The 22,368-nt window shown below is 41.1% G+C and overlaps 1 protein-coding gene across 2 annotated transcripts in view; it reads left to right on the top strand.

Moving 5' to 3' along the window:
* LOC134355941 (leucine-rich repeat-containing G-protein coupled receptor 6) overlaps positions 1-22,368 on the top strand; it is a 369,855-nt gene that overhangs the window by 219,329 nt on the left and 128,158 nt on the right. For both annotated transcript variants that reach the window (XM_063066483.1, XM_063066482.1), the window contains exon 4: positions 6,360-6,431. In XM_063066483.1, the coding sequence (XP_062922553.1) occupies positions 6,360-6,431 (72 nt within the window). The remainder of the gene's footprint in view (positions 1-6,359; positions 6,432-22,368) is intronic.

Raw genomic sequence — 22,368 nt, 5'->3', positions numbered from 1 at the left:
TGTGGTGAGCACTTAAATATCCAATTGTATTGTTTATTGTTTACTGTTTATTGTCGCCGGAGATTTTAAACACGCGAACCTTAAATCAGTGGTCCCCAGATTCCATCAGAACGTGGACTTTGCAACGAGAAGGGAGAACGCATTGAATCTTGTTTACACAAACATTCCTGACGTGTACAGGGTGGAGCCCCTCCCCGACCTTGGTTACTCAGACCACATCTCTGTTATGCTAATCCCAGTTTATAGACTGCTCGTCAGGCACTCCAGACCAGTTCAGAAGCAGGTGAAAACCTGGCCAGCAGGAGCCATCTCTGCTCTTCAAGACTGCTTTGAGCACACTGACTGGTACCCCGCTGCCCCCGTCACTGGACTCCCTGCAGTTCGCGTACCGTCCCAACCTTTCAACAGATGATGCCATTACCATCACCCTCCACCTGGCTCTAACCCACCTGGACAAAAAAGACACGTACGTTCGAATGCTGTTCATAGACTTCAGTTCAGAATTCAACACAATCATTCCTCAGAAACTGATTGGAAAGCTGAGCCTACTGGGCCTGAACACCTCCCTCTGCAACTGGATTCTAGACTTCCTGACTGGGAGACCTCAGTCACTCGGGATTGGAAGCAGTATCTCCAATACCATCACACTGAGCACGGGGGCCCCCCCAGGTCTGTGTACTCAGTCCACTGCTGTTCACTCTGCTGACCCACGATTGTGCTGCAAAACACAGCTCGAACCACATCATCAAGTTCGCCGATGACACGACTGTGGTGGGACTCATCAGCAAGAACGATGAGTCAGCATACAGAGAGGAGATGCAGAGGCTAACGGACTGGTGCTGAGCCAACATCCTGTCTCTGAATGTAAACAAAACAAAAGAAATGGTTGTTGACCTCAGGAGGACACGGAATGACCACTCTCTGCTGAACATCGACGACTCCTCAGTAGAGATCGTTAAGGGCACCAAAATTCTTGGGGTTCACCTGGCGCAGAATGGTGAACCTGGTCCCTCAACACCAGCTCCATAGCAAAGAAAGCCCAGCAGCGTCTCTACTTTCTGCAAAGGCTGAGAAAAATCTATCTCCCACTCCCCCATCCTCACCACTTTCTACGGAGGTTGTATTGAGAGCATCCTGAGCAGCTGCATCACTGCCTGGTTCGGAAACTGCACCATCTCGGATCGCTCGACCCTGCAGTGGATAGTGAGGGCAGCTGAGAAGACCATTGGGGTCTCTCTTCCCACCATTACAGACATTTACACCACACGCTGCATCCGCAAAGCAAACAGCATTATGAAAGACTCCACGCACCCCTCATACAAACTCTTCTCCCTCTTGCCATCTGGCAAAAGGCACCAAAACATTCAGGCTCTCACGACGAGACTATGTAACAGTTTCTTCCCCCAAGCCATCAGACTCCTCAATACCCAGAGCCTGGACTGACACCAACCTACTGCCCTCTACTGTGCCTATTGTCTTGTTTATTATTTATTGTAATGCCTGCACTGTTTTGTGCATTTTATGCAGTACTGGGTAGGTCTATAGTTTAGTGTAGTTTTTGTGTTGTTTTACTTAGTTCAGTGTAGTTTTTGTATTGTTTCATGTAGCACCATGGTCCTGAAAAACATTGTCTCGTTTTTACTGTGTATTGTACCAGCAGTTATTGTCGAAATGACAATAAAAAGTGACTTGACTTGACTTAAGGTATTAGGTACAGCCTTTCTGGTGATTAATTAGAGGAAGTATCCAACTGTTGAACAGATGCTTTGCCTGAGAATGAAAAGGGCTAGAAAGAGTTTTAGACACAACACAGTCTATCACAGGCAAAGCCCTGCCTGCTATTGGACATATTTATATGGAGTGCAGCCAGAAGAAAGCAGCATCCAGTTCTTAATGTAAATTGCAAGCAATAAATGGTTTGAAGTTCAAAGCACAGCTTTGCAAACAGCATTGCTGGCTGATAGCAGGGACTGGCTGCTCAAAAGATATAGGTTGCAAAGTGAAGTGACCGTGAGGCTTCTTGTCTGATGTTATATAATGGGGTTACTTCACTTAGCACACCAACATGGTCACAGGCATGATCAATCAATAGTTAAGTATACTCAGAGGGTCAGCCATCACAGCATTTATTTTAGGTGGCTGGAATATCTGTCCCCAGAATCTTTCACACTACCTGTGTGAATTACTTTGTCACAGCAAAGGTATCTAGAAAACATCACACACAAAGAATGCCAAGCAGTAGCAAAACAGTATACATATTAGAAAGCAAACACGAGGAATTCTGCAGATGCTGGAAATTCAAGCAACACACATCAAAGTTGCTGGTGAACGCAGCATCTCTAGGAAGAGGTACAGTCGACATTTTGGTCTCGGCCCGAAATGTCGACTGTACCTCTTCCTAGAGATGTTGCCTGGCCTGCTGCGTTCACCAGCAACTTTGATGTGTGTTGCTTACATATTAGAAACCATTGGGGATTGTTAAGAGTGACAAAGAGAATGACAGAAAGAAAGAAGAACTAGAATTCATTCCGCAACCTTCAGTTCCTGTGACAGACAAATCGTTCGTCTGCAACTCATTGGCATGGTGTTTTAATTTGTAAGGCTTGAACCTGCATTGGAAATCCTTTGTAGTTCAGAAATCTTTTATAAGTCAAATATCCTCTTGGAATGTTAAAAGTGTGTTAGGAGCTATTTGTCTAAATTTAAATGTGTATTGATAAAAATAAAATAAACAATGTTTAAACTATTTAATTACCTGGAAGTATCTCCTCCTTGGTAGGGAAGGAGGCTCCACCATTCAGGCAATGGGTATGAGGCAGCTACAGCTCACCATAGAGACTTGACAGGGAAATAAGCTAGTTCTTCCAGAGTAGGTGGATATAATATAACCTCCCTATAGTGAGGGTACCCCCAGATAAATATGTCGAATAAGATTTAAGATCTTCTTTTCAATTTCGGGCTTTGTTGATGGTGAATCCAACCCATCACAGTTCTCAGTATTATATTTTATTTGCACAGTTTGTCTTCTTTTGCACATTGGTTGTTTGTTGCTCTTTTTCTGTTTATATATAGGTTTTTCTTTGTAAATTCTATTTCTTTGTTATTCTTGTGAATGCCTGCCAGAAAATGTGTCTCAAGGTTTATATTTTTTTCATATATGTACATTTATAAACATTTACATATTCTGAACCTGTAGGTGCAAACATGTGCTGAGTTTTATGGATTTTTCATCGGCCAAAATGACAGCAAACAGGAGTTGGTGTGAGGTTAAGTTTATATTAAAGGAAACATCGGTCCTAATGTTAGGGATTTGAATGGATCCAAAGTTATATTATTGTTGGAGAAGTTGATTTAAAGGCATTCATTAAGTTAAGATCCAGTTCAATTCACAATGGATCAGTTCTATGGAAGTCCATCAAATGAACACAAGAACATCATCTTCAAAGCGCTCTTTCCATGACTCACAGCCCCAGGTTTATCTGTCATTATAACAATTTTCCTGCTTGGTCCGTTTTGACAAAACTTGCACTTAAAATAAATAAATATAGTATATATCCTATGTTGGATATTAAGCTAGTTTCTGGTTCTTTGATATGCAATTACTCTATAATTATTTGTAGAGTTCAAAGGAAATCATGTCTTAATACATTTTAACCTTTAAATAGAAGATAATTAGTTATAATTACGTAATCTCCGTAAAATCTGAGATGCCTGAATCAAGATTACCCCTTAGGGAAATGAACACTTTCCACTATTTTCCATGGGTGTTCTTCCAATTTCTTAAAGCAACTTCAGCAGAAGGATGGCAGAATCATCAGAGAAAATAGTGGAATGAAAATCAGATTCTGTCATTAACTGGAGAATTTTCTTGGTAAGATCAACATTTAACTTGCTTGTTTGAAATTGTTTTCTGGTTTTCACTCCATTTCTCTCTTCTATAGAATGCTCAATAATAACTCATCTAATTTTCATCATTTTGTAGATGAGATTATGCATTTCCGCCTTGCTACATCTTGTTATGGGGTCATTGAGTAATAGAGCACAGAAACAGACCCTTCAGCCCAACTCACCTATGCTGACCATGGCACCCCCCCCAAGCCAGTCCCAATATTCTGTACTTAGCCCATATCCATTTAAGCCTCTAAACCCCAGTCGCCCATGTACTTGTCCAAGTGCTTCTTCACTGATACTACTACACCTGTCTCAATCACTTCCTGTGGCAGGTCATTCCCTACACTCACCACTCTCTGCTTAAAGGATGTAGTGTACCTGGACTTTCAGAAAGCCTTTGATAAAGTCCCACATAGGAGATTAGTGGGCAAAATTAGGGTACATAGTATTGGGGGCAGAGTACTGACATGGATTGAAAATTGGCTGGCTGATAGCCAACAAAGAGTAGCGATTAACGGGTCCCTTTCGGAATGGCAGGTGGTGACCAGTGGGGTACCACAGGGTTTAGTGCTGGGACCACAGCTGTTTACAATATATATTAATGACTTAGATGAGAGAACTAAAAGTAACATTAGCAAATTTGCCAACGACACAAAGCAGGGTGGCAGTGTGAAATGTGAGGAGGATGTTATGAGAATGCAGGGTGACTTGGACAGGCTGGGTGAGTGGGCAGATGCAGTTTAATGTGGATAAATGTGAGGTTATCCACTTTGGTGGTAAGAACAGGAAGGCAGATTATTATCTAAATGGAGTCAAGTTAGGAAAGGGGGAAACACAACGAGATCCAGGTGTTCTTGTACATCAGTCACTGAAAACAAGCATGCAAGTACAGCGGGCAGTGAAGAAAGCTAATGGCGTGCTGGCCTTCATAACAAGCAGAACTGAGTATAAGAGCAAAGAGGTCCTTCTGCAGCTGTACAGGGCCCTGGTGAGACCACACCTGGAGTACTGTGTGCAGTTTTGCTCCCCAAATATGAGGAGGGACATTCTTGCTATTGAGGGAGTGCAGCGCAGGTTCACAAGGTTAATTCCCGGGATGACGGAACTGTCATATGTCGAAAGATTGGAGCGACTGGGCTTTAGAAATTTAGAAGGCTGAGAGGGGATCTTATTGAAACGTATAAGATTATTAAGGGATTGGACACACTGGAGGCAGGAGGCATGTTCCCACTGATGGGTGAGTCCAGAACCAGAGGCCACAGTTTAAGAATAAGGGGTAGGCCATTTAGAACGGAGTTGAGGAAAAACTTTTTCACCCAGAGAGTGGTGGATATATGGAATGCTCTGTCCCAGAAGGCTATGGAGGCCAAGTCTCTGGATGCTTTTACGAAAGCGACGGATAGAGCTCTTAAAGATAGCGGAATCAAAGGTTATGGGGATAAGGCAGGAACTGGATACTGATTGTAGATGATCAGCCATGATCACAGTAAATGGCGGTGCTGGCTCAAAGGGCCGAATGTCCTACTCCTGCACCTATTGTCTATTGTCTATAAACTTTCTTCTCCAAACCTCAGAATATTTAAAAATCATGATTAAGAACCCAGTCCTGTTTTGTTCTTTTCTTTTCTTAGCCAAGAGGACAAGTTCATTGTTTGTCTGTCAATCTCTGCCTGAGATCATTTGACTTGGCACATAAAATAAACTGAACTTGAAGCCTTTCTGGTCTATCATCTTTTGCTGGTCATGTGCCATGTTGTATGACCTGGACAATCATGACCTTTCCATGAACACGATTGTTCTTGGCAAAATTTCTGCAGAAGTGGTTTGCCATTTCCTTCTTCTGGGCAGTGTCTTTACAAGATAGGTGATGCAAGCCATTATCAATATGCTTCAGAGATTGTCTGCATGGTGTCAGGGGTCACATAACCAGGACTTGGGGTATGCACCAGCTGCTCATATGACCATCTCCCACCTGCTTCCATGGCTTCACATGACCCTGATCAAGGACCTTGCTACACCTTACTCAAGGGTGACCTGCAGGCTAGCGTAAGGAAGAAGCGCCTTACAGCTCCTTCGGTAGAGACGTATCTCCACCCCACCATCCATCTGGTCTCAGAAGCTCAATATTATTTTCCATTATAAGCCAAATGAATCACAGAGGAAGCCATTTTTGATGGGCCTCATAATTGCACAAGGAGGCAAAATTGCAATACCAAATAAATTACCATAGGGCAAAGGGTTAAAGCTGGATGAAACAGGCATTAGACACCATACATATATAAATAAGAAACCTAAAGGCTGACTTCAATGGAACCGAATTTTGGGAGGAGAGTACAGCCTGCGGCCAAAACTCTCACACCCATTTGTCACAAAGACTACCTTCCACCCTTAAAAGCAGTTTGAGTGAAACTGTATGTCAAATGTCTTTTAAAATATCGAGATAAGTAATTTTTATTTCTTTTCAATAGAATGTTACAAAACAACCAGCTGAAGAGACTCCCATGTGAAGCGCTGTGGGATCTACCCAACCTCCAATCACTGTAAGTTGTCAATATCTGCATATTCATTTATCATCGGACGTCTATAGGATCTGCATCCTGAAACCTTCACTTCAAATCTCATCTTATTAACCACGACATATTCACATTGATTCAAAACTGACACTTGCTGTATTTTGATGGATGGCCATGTGAAACTTAAGCATGTTTTTAGATGAGTTTATAACTTGCCCTAAGCTTTGCAATAATATGCCTTGTACAGAACATAGGGAAAATATTCTATGCTAACAATGAGGCTTTTGCTGATTTTATATGAACATAATGATCTGAAATATTTGATAGTGCATTATCTTAATTGATAACATTTGCTAAGGGCAAGAAACTGAATGACTAACAACTTGAGTTTATAAAAAAAAGTCTCAAATATTTAACAACTTTGGCATTACGATATTGTGACTTCTAAATTCATATCATCTTTAAAACCAAACTTCAATTATATTTATACAATGAGGAATTTTATGTTTATGGAAAAATAAACTGCCTTCAATTCCTAAGCAATTTTATAGAGTCCCTTAATTGACCAATTAACCAATTGGCAAACAATTGACATCACTTTTCAATTATTTGCTTTTTACATTCTCAGTTATGTTCCCAAGAAAATTGCCCCAAGCTTACAAAATTACACCACACCTACTCTTATGAACTCTCATGCATTTGTATTCTGTTTTAGAGAAAGAATATTCTGTACAAAAAAAATGAAGGAAGCACCTTTATTTGAGTAGATGACCAAACATTCATTGTAGATCACTGGTTTTAATTTACAGCAGCAGAGGTGCTATTTTGGTTAATTTGCAATTAAAGAAAGCTTTTCATGTAACAGGAGACTGTATCCAGACAAGAAAATGGGATAACATTCACATGCTCAATAAACAAACATTGCCTTCATTACACTTGATACCATTCAAGGACAGTACTTCCAAAATCAGATAAGAATGAATGTAAAAACCAAGTTGCAGATAACAATACCCACATCAAGCAATGAACTACAATGAACTTTGTTATGTCTCCTACCTCCTTGATTTTAACCCATTTGTGATGGGCCTTGGTTATCTTTTCATTCTTAAAAAAACAGTAATGCCTTTGTGTGCAAAGCTGAATAACAATTTTTCATTCCGATCTTAAGAGGATGGTGAATGCAAAGTGAGGGCTCTGTACTCAACCATTTGAAGTAAATGTTTTCATCGGATTTCAAGTGTGCATTTATTAGTTGGAAACACTTGATTTTTATATTTGAATTTGTCGTGAAACTTGTCACCAAGGCAAGTGTTACTATAGCTTGATTTTGAAAGCAGTTTGGTCCTGATCTACCAATAAATTGATGTTAGCTGTTCTTTCCATTAACTTTGAAGTGATTGAATTACACAAAATACCTACATTATACAAACATAATTGCTGTATTGATAGCTGCATAAACCTCCCAGGAATTTTCATGTTGAACTAGCAATGAACGTTGAAGGCGCAAACTGTTCATTCTGTTAGTATTTTTCCGGTCAGTTGAATCTCAGCACAATTGCTCCCCGTCAGTGTACAATATAAACATCTTTAAATTATTCAGTTCACAACACAGATAAGCATTACTGGAGCAATGCAGATTGTTTTCCAATTTAGCCAAAAGTGAGCATTGCAAGTTCTTCCATTAGGGAAAATTAAAATACTATCTTTCCTTCAAATGCACCATAGGTTTCACAAGGTTGTTCAGTATACCTGGCAGAAAACAGGCAACAGAGATTTACAAGGTGCTGGGATTATTATGCTCAAACAGTGAATTGAGCTGGAGTTTTTTAATGTTACTCAATACAATAATGTTTGTTTCCTAAAAGAAATATGCTAATAATTATTTCCAGGCTTTGTGCCGTCCAGAAGGTTGACACTACAAGTCTAAGAATAAATCTTTATTTCGAGACACAGCACGGAAAAGGCCCTTCGTGCCCAACAAGCAGTGCTGCCCAGGAACCCTACCCCTCCACCCCACCCATCAACACTAGCCTAATCACAGGACTACTTACAATGTAGGCCTATTGACCTACTAACCCACCTACTGAACCCTAGCCTAATCACAGGACTATTTACAATGACTAAATAATCTACTAACCCAGCGGTCCTCAACCACTGGGCCGCGGACCGGTACCAGGCCGCAAAGCACGTGCTACCGAGCTGCGAGGAAACGATATGAGTCAGCTGCACCTTTCCACATTCCCTGTCACGCCCACTGTTGAGCTTGAACGTATGCAAGATTATTGCGCACGCATCATCCATGTCAGCGTGGGAAGGAGATCAACTCCTTGAGCTTGCAGATGATGGTGGGCTGAAAAGTATGTTTGACATAACATCTCTGCTGGCATTTTGGATCAAAGTCAAGGCTAGATATCCTGAGATCGCCACGAGAGCACTAAAACGTTGCTTCCATTTCCAACATATCTCTGCAATGATTGCAACGAAAACTAAATTGCGGAATAGACTGGACATAAGGAACCCCCTTCGAGTATCACTGTCTCCCATCACCCCTTGATGGCACTGTCTTGTTTCAGGGAAACAAGCCCAGGGCTCCCACTGATTCAGCGATACTGGGTGTGTTGGAATGATTTTATATGTTTATATGAGGAAAATATGTGCTGTGTGTTTAATATCCAAACATTACTTAAAATGTTATGATGCTATTGACTTATAAGTGACTTATATAACCATATAACCATATAACAATTACAGCACAGAAACAGGCGATCTTAGCCCTTCTAGCCCATGCCGAACACTTACTCTCACCTAGTCCCACTGACCTGCGCTCAGCCCACAACTTTCCATTCCTTTCCTGTCCATGTACCTATCCAATTTTTCTTTAAATGATAATATTGAACCTGCCTCTACCACTCCTACTGGAAGTTTGTTCAACACTTACTTCAAGCTCCCCTGTCCTCCCCTGATAATTGACTTATCGCTATATTCATGCGAGGAAAATATGCACTGTGTGTTTAATATTAAATTCGTTAGATAAACCCTTTTAGAAACGAAATTGAGTGTATTAGCCACTTATCAGCTATATTCCGGTCGTGATTTGTAGAAAAAAACTCGGTATGTACACGCATGCGCACATAGTAGCCCGCGCAAGGCTTCATGGTCATGGTAGTCTGTCTCGGGGTAAACACAACGTATTTGACTGCTACTCTTGTCCGTTGACAACCCTACCCCCCTCCCCCCCCCCCCCCGGTCAGCCGGTCCGCAAGAATAATGTCAATATTAAACCGGTCCGCAGTGCAAAGGTTGGTGACCCCTGGTCTAACCGATATATCCTTGGATGGTGGGAGGAAATCGGAGCACCCGGACGAAACCCACGCGGTCACGGAGAGAATGTACAAACTCCTTCCAGATGGCTCCGGAAATGAACTCAGATCTCTGACGCCCCAAGCTATAATCACGCTTGCCAACCACTACACTACCGCTTTTGTATCCATGGCACAAGGCAGAGGTGACATTTATATTTATTTATTTATTTAGAGATACAACGTGGAACAGTCCCTTGCTGCCCAATAAGCCACATCACCTAGCAACCTGCCTACTTAATCCTACCCTCATCACAATGACCAAATGATCTACTAACCCGTACATCTTTGGAATGCAGGAGGAAACCAAAGCACCTGGATAAAACCCATGCACTCACGGACAACACTGGAATTGAACTCCAATCTCTAATGCCCCAAGCTGTAATCCCGTCACGATAACTCCTGTGCTACAGTGGCACCCCTAACATCTTGTGCAATATTAACATTCCCTATTTGGAGAATTACAGAGACACTTGAACTAGGTTGTTCTGGGAGAACCCATTGGTGAACACTCCAGGAATAATCAGGTATTCACAATGTAATGCCTAACATGGATGCCAAACTGGAAAGTCAATAACTTACTATCATCCTTCAGAACTTCATCTTGGATTGCATGAAATTCTCCATGTATCCACTGCCCCCCCCCCATTATTTCTCATTCATCCTAGATCTGCCAGATCCCAGGCACCCTGCAGTGTCAGTAAACCTTGATTTATAGATTAGTGTAAGTAAGCAAACTTCCACATTCCCAGACATCCCACCTCTCCTGGAAGTTCCGGGAGTCTCCCGCATATGAATAGTGGCTCCCTGATGCCCGCAAATTATATACAATATCACGGAAATCAATTTTTTTGAGAGCAAGTGAGCGAGAGCAAGCAAGCAAGAGCGCGAGAGAGCAAGCAAGCGAGAGAGCGAGAGTGCGAGAGTGCAAGAGTGCGAGAGAGCGAGAGAGAAAGCAAGCAAGAGCACCAGAGAGCGCGCGAGTGACCACGGGAGAGAGAGAGAGCAGGAGCGCGCCGTGGCAGTGTTCCAGAAAAAAAAGAAAATATAAAACGTACGTCACCGCAGACTACACTAAAGTGTACCCCTGCCTAATAGGGGTCAAAAATAATGACAGTGTTGCTCGCTGCACTGTTTGCAACAGTGACTTTTCTATTGCCCATGGTGGGTTAAGACTGTAAAAGACATGTTGAGGTGAGTTTAACAGGTGTTATTCATTCATTAGCTTAGCTAACGTTATTTAAACTAGCTGGCTGGCTACTAGGGAGCTACTCTATTGCAGACATCCCACCTCTCCCGGAAGTCTCCCGCAAATTGATGGTGCTACCTCCATGAAATCAGTTTTTGCAGGGTGGGATGTCTGCATTCCTCTCCCACCCCCAACATTCCCTCTGCCCCACCATCAACATAACTTCTGTTAATTCTAGTTAATTGTGCAGTGTTGGGAAGCCTGTGGCTGAATTGTTTTTAGTGAATCCACTGAGTGCAGCAGAATTTGTAGAATTCATTTTTTCAGTTTAACACCAGGTTGAGAAAAATCACCAATTGAGGAAAAAAATATGTAAGTTTTCATATACTGGTTAATGCATGCAATCTTAAGCCAGTAACCATTAGCAGACTTACAAGAAAATCAAACTAAGCTTGCTTTACCTATGGAAAAAATGCCTGTTACCTTAATTAATCCTCTGGGGTTCATTTTTTTCAGTTTTTATTTTTACATTCAACCTATTGCTCTTTCCCAGAAAGAGACAAAATGTCTGTTAGTCAAGTTTCCAGGCAAGTTAGATGGACCATAATATGTCCTATATACTAGTTTTAAAGCCAACCAAAATGCACAGGTTGATTCAGTTTTGCAAAGACAGTTGCACAGTAACTGCTATACCAAAGCTACTACCAAAACGTAGGAAAGCCAACTCAGATAATCTACCTAGTAAAATGATAAAAGCACAGATCTCTCTAAAGCAAACATTCCCAACCTATTTTGTGCCACAGACCCTTACCATCAAATGAGGAGTCCATGGTCCTCAGGTTGGGAACCCCGGCCTAAAGCATCATTAACTCAGCACCAAATCTGCAATGCAGTTTGTGTCAGACTAATCATATTTAGGTAGACAGTTTAAAGCAAATAGAGTTTGAAATTGCAACCGCTCTGCTCATGACCTGAAGAAACCTCAGAGAGTTGTGGACACAGATCAGCACTTCATGGAAGCCAGTCTCCCCTCCACTGGCATTGACTATACTTCTTGCTACTTCAGCCAATCTAATGAAATACCTCATCCCCTCGGACATTTCCTCTTCTCTAATTCCCTATCAGGCAAAAGATACTAAAGCCTTAAAACACATCACCAGGCTTCTTCTCCACTGTTTTAAGACATCAAATGCTTTCCTAGTATAAGATAGACTCTTGACCTCTCAATCCACCTTGTTATCATCTTGCACCTTATTGTTTACCTTCTCTGCACTTTCTCTGTGGCTGTTACACTTTCCCCTGCATTCTGTTATTGTTTTGCCACAATGCACTGTGCAAAGTTTTGTTCTGTATGAGCAGAATGTGAGAAAAACTTTCACTGTATTTTGTTACATGTGACAATAATAAACCAATTCCTTTTCCAGCAGTTGCCACTTCAGCTGCATAGCATCCACAATATAATCTTTCAAGTTTTACCTTTAACCTGTTTATTGTTAACTGAAAGTTAACGGTTGCTTAGCTGTCTGTCAATATATCGTTGCAGTAACCAACGTGTGGAACACGCATACGCAAAGCTCCAGTTTCCGTACTCTGGGTTGATGCCTATCCTGAATCAATCCCGACAGGGGCTTTTCTGAAATACAACAGTGTTATTTATATGCTAACTGAACGACACCCTGGAGAGAGTTCAAAAGCAATAATTAAATCTCAAGGTTCAGCCATACACCTCGGGGGTATAACAATTCATGATGTTTTCTGCACAGCTTCAGTTCGATTACTAATGTCAGCTGTTCAGTTACAATGTCAACAACTGATTGAAAACTATTAAAACACGGATAAAGGAATCACTGATATCATACTTGGGTTAAATTGTAACCATAATTTCACAATGTTCTCAGCTCTTGTAATTCAGTTATGTAATAAATATTGGCATTTATTCTGGTTAAGAATCAGAAGAAATAAATTTAAACTACATTGTAGAAATAATATTTAATTTATCAGAAGGTTTTGAACATGCAAGTTATTGCACTTGATAATGTTTGTTCATTTTAACATTTAAACACTAAATAAGAAATTGCAAAATATTGCAAAGAAACATTTGCTTTGGCATAATTGGTTCACTTAATGTAACTGACCTTCAGTTTTCATGGATTTCAGCAAGGCATTTGATAAGGTACCCCATGCAAGGCTAATTGAGAAAGTAAGGAGGCATGGGATCCAAGGGGACATTGCTTTGTGGATCCAGAACTGCTTTGCCCACAGAAAGCAAAGAGTGGTTGTAGACAGGTCATATTCTGCATGGAGGTTGGTGACCAGTGGTATGCCTTAGGGATCTGTTCTGGGACCCCTACTCATCGTGATTTTTATAAATGACCAGGATGAAGAAGTGGAGGGATGGGTTAGTAAATTTGCTGAAGACACAAAGGCTGGGGGTGTTGTAGATAGTGTGGAGGGCTGTCAGACATTATGGCGGGTCATTGATAGGATGCAAAACTGGGCTGAGAAGTGGCAGATGGAGTTCAACCCTGATAAGTGTGAGGTGGTTCATTTTGGTAGGTCAAATATGATGGCAGAATATAGTATTAATGGTAAGACTCTTGGCAGTGTGAAGGATCAGAGGGATCTTGGGGTCCGAGTCCATAGGACACTCTAAGCTGCTGTGCAGGTTGACTCTGTGGTTAAGAAGGCATACGGTACATTGGCCTTCATCAATCGTGGGATTGAGTTGAGGAGCCGAGGGGTAATGTTGCAGCTATATAGGACCCTGGTCGGACCCCACTTGGAGTACTGTGTTCAGTTCTGGTCACCTCACCACAGGAAGGATGTGGAAACTTAGAAAGGGTGCAGAGAAGATTTACAAGGATGTTGCCTGGATTGGGGAGCATGCATTATAAGAATAGGTTGAGTGAACACGACCTTTTTTCCTTGGAGCAATGGAGGATGAGAGGTGATCCAATAGAGGTGTATAAGATGATGAGAGGCATTGATCGAGTGGACAGTCAGAGGCTTTTTCCCAGGGCTGAAACGGCTCACCTGAGAGGGAATAGTTTTAAGGTGCTTGGAAGTTGGTACAGAGGAGATAACAGGGGTAAGTTTTTTACACAGAGTGGTGAGTGTGTGAAATGGGCTGCCGGCGACGGTGGTGGAGGTGGATATCATAGGGTCTTTTAAGAGACTCCTGGACAGGTACATGGAGTTCAGTAAAATAGAGTGCTATGGGTAACCCTAGGAAATTTCTAAGGTAAACCATATTTGGCACAGCTTTGTGGGCCCAAGGGCCTGTATTGTGCTGTAAGTTTTCTATGTTTCTAAGTACTGAACAATATTCTTTCACAAAGTAGTTTGAATTTATTAAATTAATCCATAGGTATTTATTGTTAATTATTAGGAAGAGCTCTGATGAAATATAGAATTGTAAACCAAATGTATAGATTAAAATGCTAATTGGAGGTAAAGGAGAGATTTCCTCTTACTTTCTCACAAATTTATGTGTATCCCTCCTAGAAAAATTATGCAAAAATTCCTCCAGTCCAATTTCCATCACTTAAAAAATTAAGTTCTTCTTATCTGGGTCACAAAAGAAGTCCCTTGTAGCTATAGCTGTCATTCTTTTTTCAATGATGAGAGGAAGACCCAAGCCAGGGTCAACGCATGTAGGGTCTCGGCCCGCTACGTCAACTCTTTTCCATAGATGCTTCCTGGCCTGCTGAATTCCTCCAGCATTTTGTGTGTGTTGTCTTTGACCCATGTAAAGCTGCGGGGCCTGATAAAGTACATGGTCAGGTACAAAGGGACTGTGCAACCCAGTTAACTGAGCTTCCAAAAGGTATCGTCCTCATCTCTCTGGAACAGTCCACTGTCCCCTTGGGCTTCAAGGTGGCCATCATTATCCCAGTGCCTAAGAGGTTGACACTAACCTGACTTAATGGCTCTGACCTCAGCAATAATGAAGTACCTTTAGTCTCTGGTTATGGATTGCATTAAGTCCCACCTTCCTGCTATATTGGGCCCTTTGTAGTTCATGCTTTGCTCAAATTGGTTCACTGATGATGCCATAGCCTCTGTAGTCCACTCTGTCCTGTTCCACCTGGAAAAGGGTGCCTCATATGAAAAGATGCCTTTTATTGACATCAGCTTGGCATTTAATACACTCATCATCCTTCAGAAGCTGATGAGGAAACTGTCCTTGTTGGGTCTCAACACATCCCTCTGTAACTGGAACCTGGGCTTCTTGACAGAAAGGCCACAGTCAGTCTACCCACCATGTGGTAAAAACTGCCCAGTGGATTATCGGCACCCAATTGCCCACCATTGAGAACATCTACCATAAATGCTGCCTGAGCAGGACGAAAAGCATTATCAGGGATGTATCTCACCCTAACCATGGACTTTTTACTCTCCTCCCATCCGGTAGGCACTACAGGAGCCTCCGCTTCTGCACCAGCAGGCACAGGAAGAGCTTCTTCCCTGAGGCTGTGACACTGCCGAACCTCTCATCACAGCGCTAAACAATATTGCATCTGTATTGTACTGTCTCAATACTTTTATATTTGTGTGCTGTAGCACTTCTTTTATTCGCAGTTATTTTGTAAATAACACTATTCTTTGCATTTCTGGTCAGAAGCTAAATGCATTTCATTGGCTTTGTATCTGTACTCGGCACAATGATGATAAAGTTGAATCTTTATCTTTATCTTTATCTTTATGTTGGCAGAAACATCTCTAGCTCCATCACTCTGAACACTGGCACTCCCCAGGGCTGCATGCTCAGCCCACTGCGGTTCATACTGCTGATACATGAGTGCACTGCTCGATCTTGTTCAAACCAAATCACCAAGTTGACACAAAAGTGTCAACAACGATAGTGAGACAGTGTACAGATAGGAGGTGAAGTTGTTGATAGAATGGTGCAAGCATAACAACTTGAGTTTCAACATGGACAAGACCAAAGAGATAATTGTGGACTTTAGGAAGGTGCAGGATGACACTCCTCATTGCACATACATGGCTCCTCTGTGGAGAGAGATGGGAGCACTAGGTTTCTGGGAGATCACATAACAGATGATCTCACATGTTTTGTCAAGACCTCTTTGGTCATGAAAGCACATCTTGCCTCCACTTCCTGAGGAGACTGAGGTCAGTGAGGCTCTCCCTCTCCCACTATTTTAACCAATTTTTACAGGAGCATGATCAAGAGTGTCCTGACCAGATACAACACCATATGGTACAGGAATTGTAGCGAATTGCAAGACAGCTGATAGCAAGTCCCTACAAAGGATTTCAAGAACCGCTCAGAGAATTATCAATATCTCTCTTCCACACATTTGAAATATTTATCAGGAGCAATGGATATGCAGGGCCCTTAGCGTTCTCAATGATCCCTCCCATCTGTCCAACAATCTCTTTGACCCCCTACCATTAGGCAGGAGGTACCGTAGCATTAGGACAAGAGCTGCTAGGAAGGGAAACAGTTTGTTACCAGATTCGGATATGACCCAAGTACGGAGTGAGAGACACTGAAGCAGGTCGATAGTTCACAAACTTTAACGCGAACAGTGGTAAAGCGAAAATAAAGCAATAAAAGCTTGGCTAAATAGGACCGTTTACTAATAGTCCCAAATGGAAAACGAAGTCTACACTGTGGCTGAAAAGAAAATCTAAACATCAAACGAATACCGCCAGTCTTCAGTCAGTTGTCTCAAAAGTCCAATTTCTCAGGGAAAGCCAGATGCAAACAAGCAGCGAAGCGTTGCTGTGCTCTGTCCAAGTCTCGACAAGCACTACGACGACAAGTATGGAGGTAAATACTATCACGATTAAATAATAATTCGCTGACACGTGCATATTCAGAACCGTAATTGCTGTATCTACTGCACTGCCAAATTCATGGTTGTGACACAGTTTCTTCAGTAAGACCAGTGAACTCTGCCACCACCCAGTTCTCATTATGTATGAAACACCAGTAGCTTTATACTGTTACTTTTTTAACTAACATTGTATATACACAATGTTATTTGTTAATTTACTAGTGCTAATATTGTGAGTTATAGTGTACTTTATATGTACTATGTTGTGCACCTGGACCAAAGGATTATAGTTTCATTTGGTAATATACCTGTGTATAGTTGAATAACTGGATTTGAACTTGAATTTGAACTCAATATATCTATAACCTTTGACATGGTTGATTATGCCATCTAATCCATCTTTCAATTGGGTGGATCTGCTTTCACCGGAAGGAGATGACACCAGTCATCAACATGACCAAGGGCGACATCCTTCAGATGGTTCACGAAACTACTTATTTCACTTCGTTTTCTTTGAAATGTGGTTCTGCTACTGTTGGAGCCTGTGATCTACATTTTGGTGGTGTGTTTTTGGGCCGGTTGACTGATCTGGTGTTTTGCTGTTTCCGAGAGGATTCCACGAGGCTTCAAGCAATATGTGCGGCCTCGAGATCCAGGAAGCCTGGAGGTAAGGCATGAGCAAATGATCGACTCCCCTTCTCACCACTCTCACCATATAAAGCACTGACGAAGATTGAAATCATCAAGGAGTGAGCAGGTGTTTCACACCATCTACCAGTCTCATGCTCTCAGCTGCTGGAGGAAGGTATCTGTGTGTGACTCTCTCTCTCTCTCCCTCTTGCTTGCTCTTCCTAAAAGAAGGACCCTGCGTTCGAATGGTCTCGCTCTTCCTTGATGCTATCAGAGGATGGTGCTGAAGTTCTGGGTCTGTGGTTGTGGATTGGACTCTCTAGTTCACATTCCAATGTGTTTCTGGTTTCTGGTCACTCCTTGTTTTGTTGTTATTTTGGACAATTTTGAATCGCGGCAGCCTGCAGATAAGAAAAACAGAGCCGAACAGAATGTGGCTGGACTCTTTCAACTTTATGTTTTATACTCAGTGTTTTTCACTTTTTTGTTGTTGTTGTTTGGACAATTTTTACTGTGCATGAGAGGGAGTTTGATGTTTTCTTTGAACAAGTTCCATGGTTTTCTTTGTTTCATGCCTGTCTGTGGAGAAGATATTAATTGCAAGGTTGTAGACTGCATACATATTTTGATAATAAATGTACTTTGAATCTTGCTACTCTTTATATCCATACAAGGAATCCCAGGTAATATTCTGTTTGTTACCATTGTTTCCAACTTTCTATTCCTGGGTCTCAGCCCGAAACGTTGGCTGTACTGTTTTCCATAGAAACTGCCCGGCCTGCTGAGTTCCTCCAGCATTTTGTGTGTGATGCTTGGATTTCCAGCATTTGCAGATTCTCTCATGTTTCTATTCCTGGCCTGCTCCCATTTTTCATCCACATGATTTCAGGAAGAAGGCAGATGAATGGGGCTGATAGGGAAAATAAGTCAGTCATGACCAAATGGCAGAACAGACTCGATGTGCTGAACGGTCTAATTCTGCTCTTATGTCTTATGGTCTTATATTCCTGCCAACAAGATCCTATACACAACTTCAGCTTCCACTTGTATGCTGTTGTCACTCAGCAGCACCTCTCTAAATTCTCCCTCAATTCTCGTCTGATTTTACTTACTCTGTCATTAATAACCACACATTCAGATACTTGTATCCCAACACCTAGAAGGTCTGACCTTCTACTTCTCCATAGCTTTCCTTTTTTTCCCCTTTCAGATGTCCAATAATGCATCTATCTCAACATTTCCTTATGTGGCTTGAATTCACATTTTGTTTAACACTCCTGTAAAGTGCTTTAGTATGTTAACAACTTGCATTTATTTAGTATAATTAAATAAAATTAAGTGTTTTTGGTCGACAAGATCAGCCACTGGTGCTACTGCAGATTGAAGATAACAGTAGGGAAATTTTTCAAATGAGTGACAAATGTTGTTGCACTTAAGCAGTCTGCATTGTCCGACACCAGCATTTACCATGTGCTGACAAATTGAAACTAGATCATGTTATTATGTTTCTTAATAGATATGCTGCCAAATCTGTCAAGTCCAATGCATTGGTTATTTTGCTTCGAAGTTACTCTGAGTCTTTGGTTTCTGTCTAGATTTGCAAAGGTAATTGTGAAGCCTTTTCTTAAGTTCATGGCCAATGTAAAGGGGATTCAAACTTTGCAGTGAAAGCAGAAAAAGAGAGAGAAAGTGAAAAGCTTAGTGGTTTAAAATATCTAATCATGGAACCTTAAACGTTAGTGAATGTAACTTTGTGTTACTTGCTCTAAAAGTTATACAATTTTCCAATACTTTTACCTAGATGTGTGTATCACAGATGATATACACAGTCTAAGTGAAATGTTTTGAAAATCATGAGTGTTTAATGAATACTTGCTTTGCAGCTATTGTTTGCTTTGTTGAAGTAACCCTGTTAAATACACATTTACATCGCTATTAAAAGTCAAGTTTAAGGTGGAATCGGCTCCGAAGATAATTGAGAAAAAAAACTATGAATCAAATACTCATTCTGATTAAAAAATTGTAAATGCAGTTAGTTACTCTTTATAATACAGTAAGTTATCACAAGTGATTTATTCCTCTCCAATCACTAATGCCCATGAAAATATTCACAAAAGTACCAAATAGAGAAACTTGCTTTAAACTTGAATCAGTATTCATACTTAATATTAACTAATGACAGTAAAATATCAACCCAATCAAATTTTCATTCTGTTCTTCAATGAAGAAGAAATGTTTCATTTAATCAATACACACAATTGACCTGAAAAAGACAAATACAAGTACCAATATATTACATATGTTGCATATATACCTTGCACAATATACTTATTACCTTAATAGTGGATAACCTGCAGAATTGTTATCTAAAATTTAAATACATATATTTAAAATGTAGACAACAGGAATTCTGCAGATGCTGGAAATTCAAGCAACACACATCAAAGTTGCTGGTGAACGCAGCAGGCCAGGCAGCATCTATAGGAAGAGGCGCAGTCGACGTTTCAGGCCGAGACCCTCCGTCCTGACGAAGGGTCTCGGCCTGAAACGTCGACTGCGCCTCTTCCTATAGATGCTGCCTGGCCTGCTGCGTTCACCAGCAACTTTGATGTGTGTTATTTAAAATGTAGACTTGTTTTTATTGTATTTGATGCGTGGTTGATTACAGGTTTGCATCAATTTTAACTTGCAGAAAACACATTTGTGCATAGAGTCTTTTGTTTTACCAGCTTTCAAAATATCAAATATGAACATTTCTGGACTTCTTTAAGTATGTGCAGTATATGCATAGAACCAGCTCTGCGTCTATTAGCCTACATTAAACAAAACATTAAATGAGGGAATTCAAGCCTTCAAATAGATTGACTAATTAAGGTATATGCTGGTAGAACACAGAATCAGGATGTAACAGCTTTGTGGGTAAATACAGCCTTTGCTTTGATAACCATCTGTACAGACTAGAAAGATAGCTTTTTTTGATTTCAATGCAATCCGGAATTAGCTGCTCCCAGAAGAAATGAAGCTAAAATTGACATTAGTATTCATAAGGTTCCAAGGGGGAATAAACCAGCCATGGCTTCCTTTCTGATTGCTATCGGATGTTCCTTTGGAGAATGCGGGTTTATGTATCTGGAAGGTGAGGTCAAGATCAGGCCAAGTGGCAAGCCCTCTTGGTTGGACAGATGCACACTAGTGAAAGTCACTTATAAAGTATGATTGATGTTTGTGAAGTTAAGTGGAGTATCAAAGAATCAATATGCTCAGAGGGAGTAAACAGAAAAATGTGAAGATTCTCTCAGATTTTCACTATGGATATTATTTAAGTTCTTTTATGGGGAGGCGGGGTAACATCATTTTTGGCCTTTGTGCTTCTGGATGTCAGTATGTGACTAATTAGCATGGCAAATGGAATGTATTTTTTTAATTACAAAAAGGATGCATGGAAAGAGATAAGTGGGAGGTGAGGCAAGAGTAGCACATCCACTTTGAGGAGGGTTTCATCATCTCTTCAGGAGTTTTGTGAGACATTGCCTCACTGTTCTCCCTCTGAGATTTTTACTGCTTTCTTGCTCCTTGACCATATTCTCACTCAGATTTGTACCATAGTTTGCCAGCTCATGCCTCGCCCATCCCCATCTCCTCTCTACACTATCAGGTAAGATGAAGGGTCTCGAAATATTATCTGTCCATTGCCCTCTACCCACTGATTTCCTCAGCAGTTTGTACTTTGCTCCTCTCTTGTGTCTCTGGGAAAAGGAGATTACCCCATGAGAAAAAAAATGAGCAATATGTCAGAACATTCCAGAAAATGGAAGAACGAGAGATGATTATAAAGTCATAGAGAGATATAATCATGGAGGAAACTGGCTCTGTGACCCATTGAATCCACATGAACCACCATTTTAATCGTACATTAATCCCAATTTTTATTTGCCTCTTATTTCTGTTCAGCTCTCAGATTCTACCATCACTTATACAGAAGGGGTGATTTACAGTGACCAGTGAATGTCCCAATATGGAAGGAAACCAGAGCACCCTGGGAAGCCCCTGCGGTCATGGGAAAAATGTGAGAAGTCCTTAAGATCTCGAGATCAGTGTTGAACCCTAGTGTCTGGTGCTTTAAGATAGTGGTTCTACTAGGTCCATAAGACATAGGAGCAGAATTAGGCCATTCATTCCATCGAGTCTGCTCTGCCATTCCATCATGACTGATCCTGGATCCCACGCAGCTCCACACACCTCCCTTCTTGTCATATCCTTTGATGACCTGACTGATCAGGAAACTATCAGCTTCTAAGATTTACAAACTATTTTTGCGGGGAGTATGCACAAACTCCTTACAGGCTATAGTGGAAATTGAACCCGGATTGCCTGTACTTTGTAAAGCATTGTGCTAACCACTACACTACCAGTCCACCACTGTGCCACTCACTCATTGAAACATATAAATTCTGAGAGGGCTTGACAGTGTAAAACTGTAAACAAATTCCCTTTGCGGGAGAATTTGAAAGCCAAGAAACGTTTGAGCTTTCAGGTGTTTTACATTGAAATGAGAAGGAACTTACTTTCTTCTGATAGCTATGAACTTATGCCCGACGCCGGTCCCCTAGGCCCGAGTCGACGTAGTAGCTATGAACCTTTTCACCCTGGAGAATTATAGGTGCTAAAGCTTTAAGAATAATACCTAAAAGCTGCTTTGTGTTGTATTTACACAAGCAAATAACAAAAGCACAGCTATCAACAGATCATCTTTCAATGAAGGAAGTAACAATAGTGTCTGATACAACAGTGCATCAAATATATATCATCTGGTACATTTAGATTTTAAAGGTACATCTACACTGCTAGCCCTCTGAAAGGATAAATAAATCCACACAAATCATTGTAACTTCACCAAGCTATAAATTCTTTATATCTCTTAGTTTTTCATTAATTTAATTCTTTCTTGTAAGCTGTAGTGGTTTCCACCCCAGGCACCA

The sequence above is a fragment of the Mobula hypostoma genome, chromosome 13 (assembly GCF_963921235.1).
Source record: "Mobula hypostoma chromosome 13, sMobHyp1.1, whole genome shotgun sequence".
In the NCBI taxonomy this organism is placed as follows: Eukaryota; Metazoa; Chordata; class Chondrichthyes; order Myliobatiformes; family Myliobatidae; genus Mobula; species Mobula hypostoma.
The sequence above is the reverse complement of the archived record's forward strand: the minus strand, read 5'-3'. Positions and strand labels throughout refer to the sequence as shown.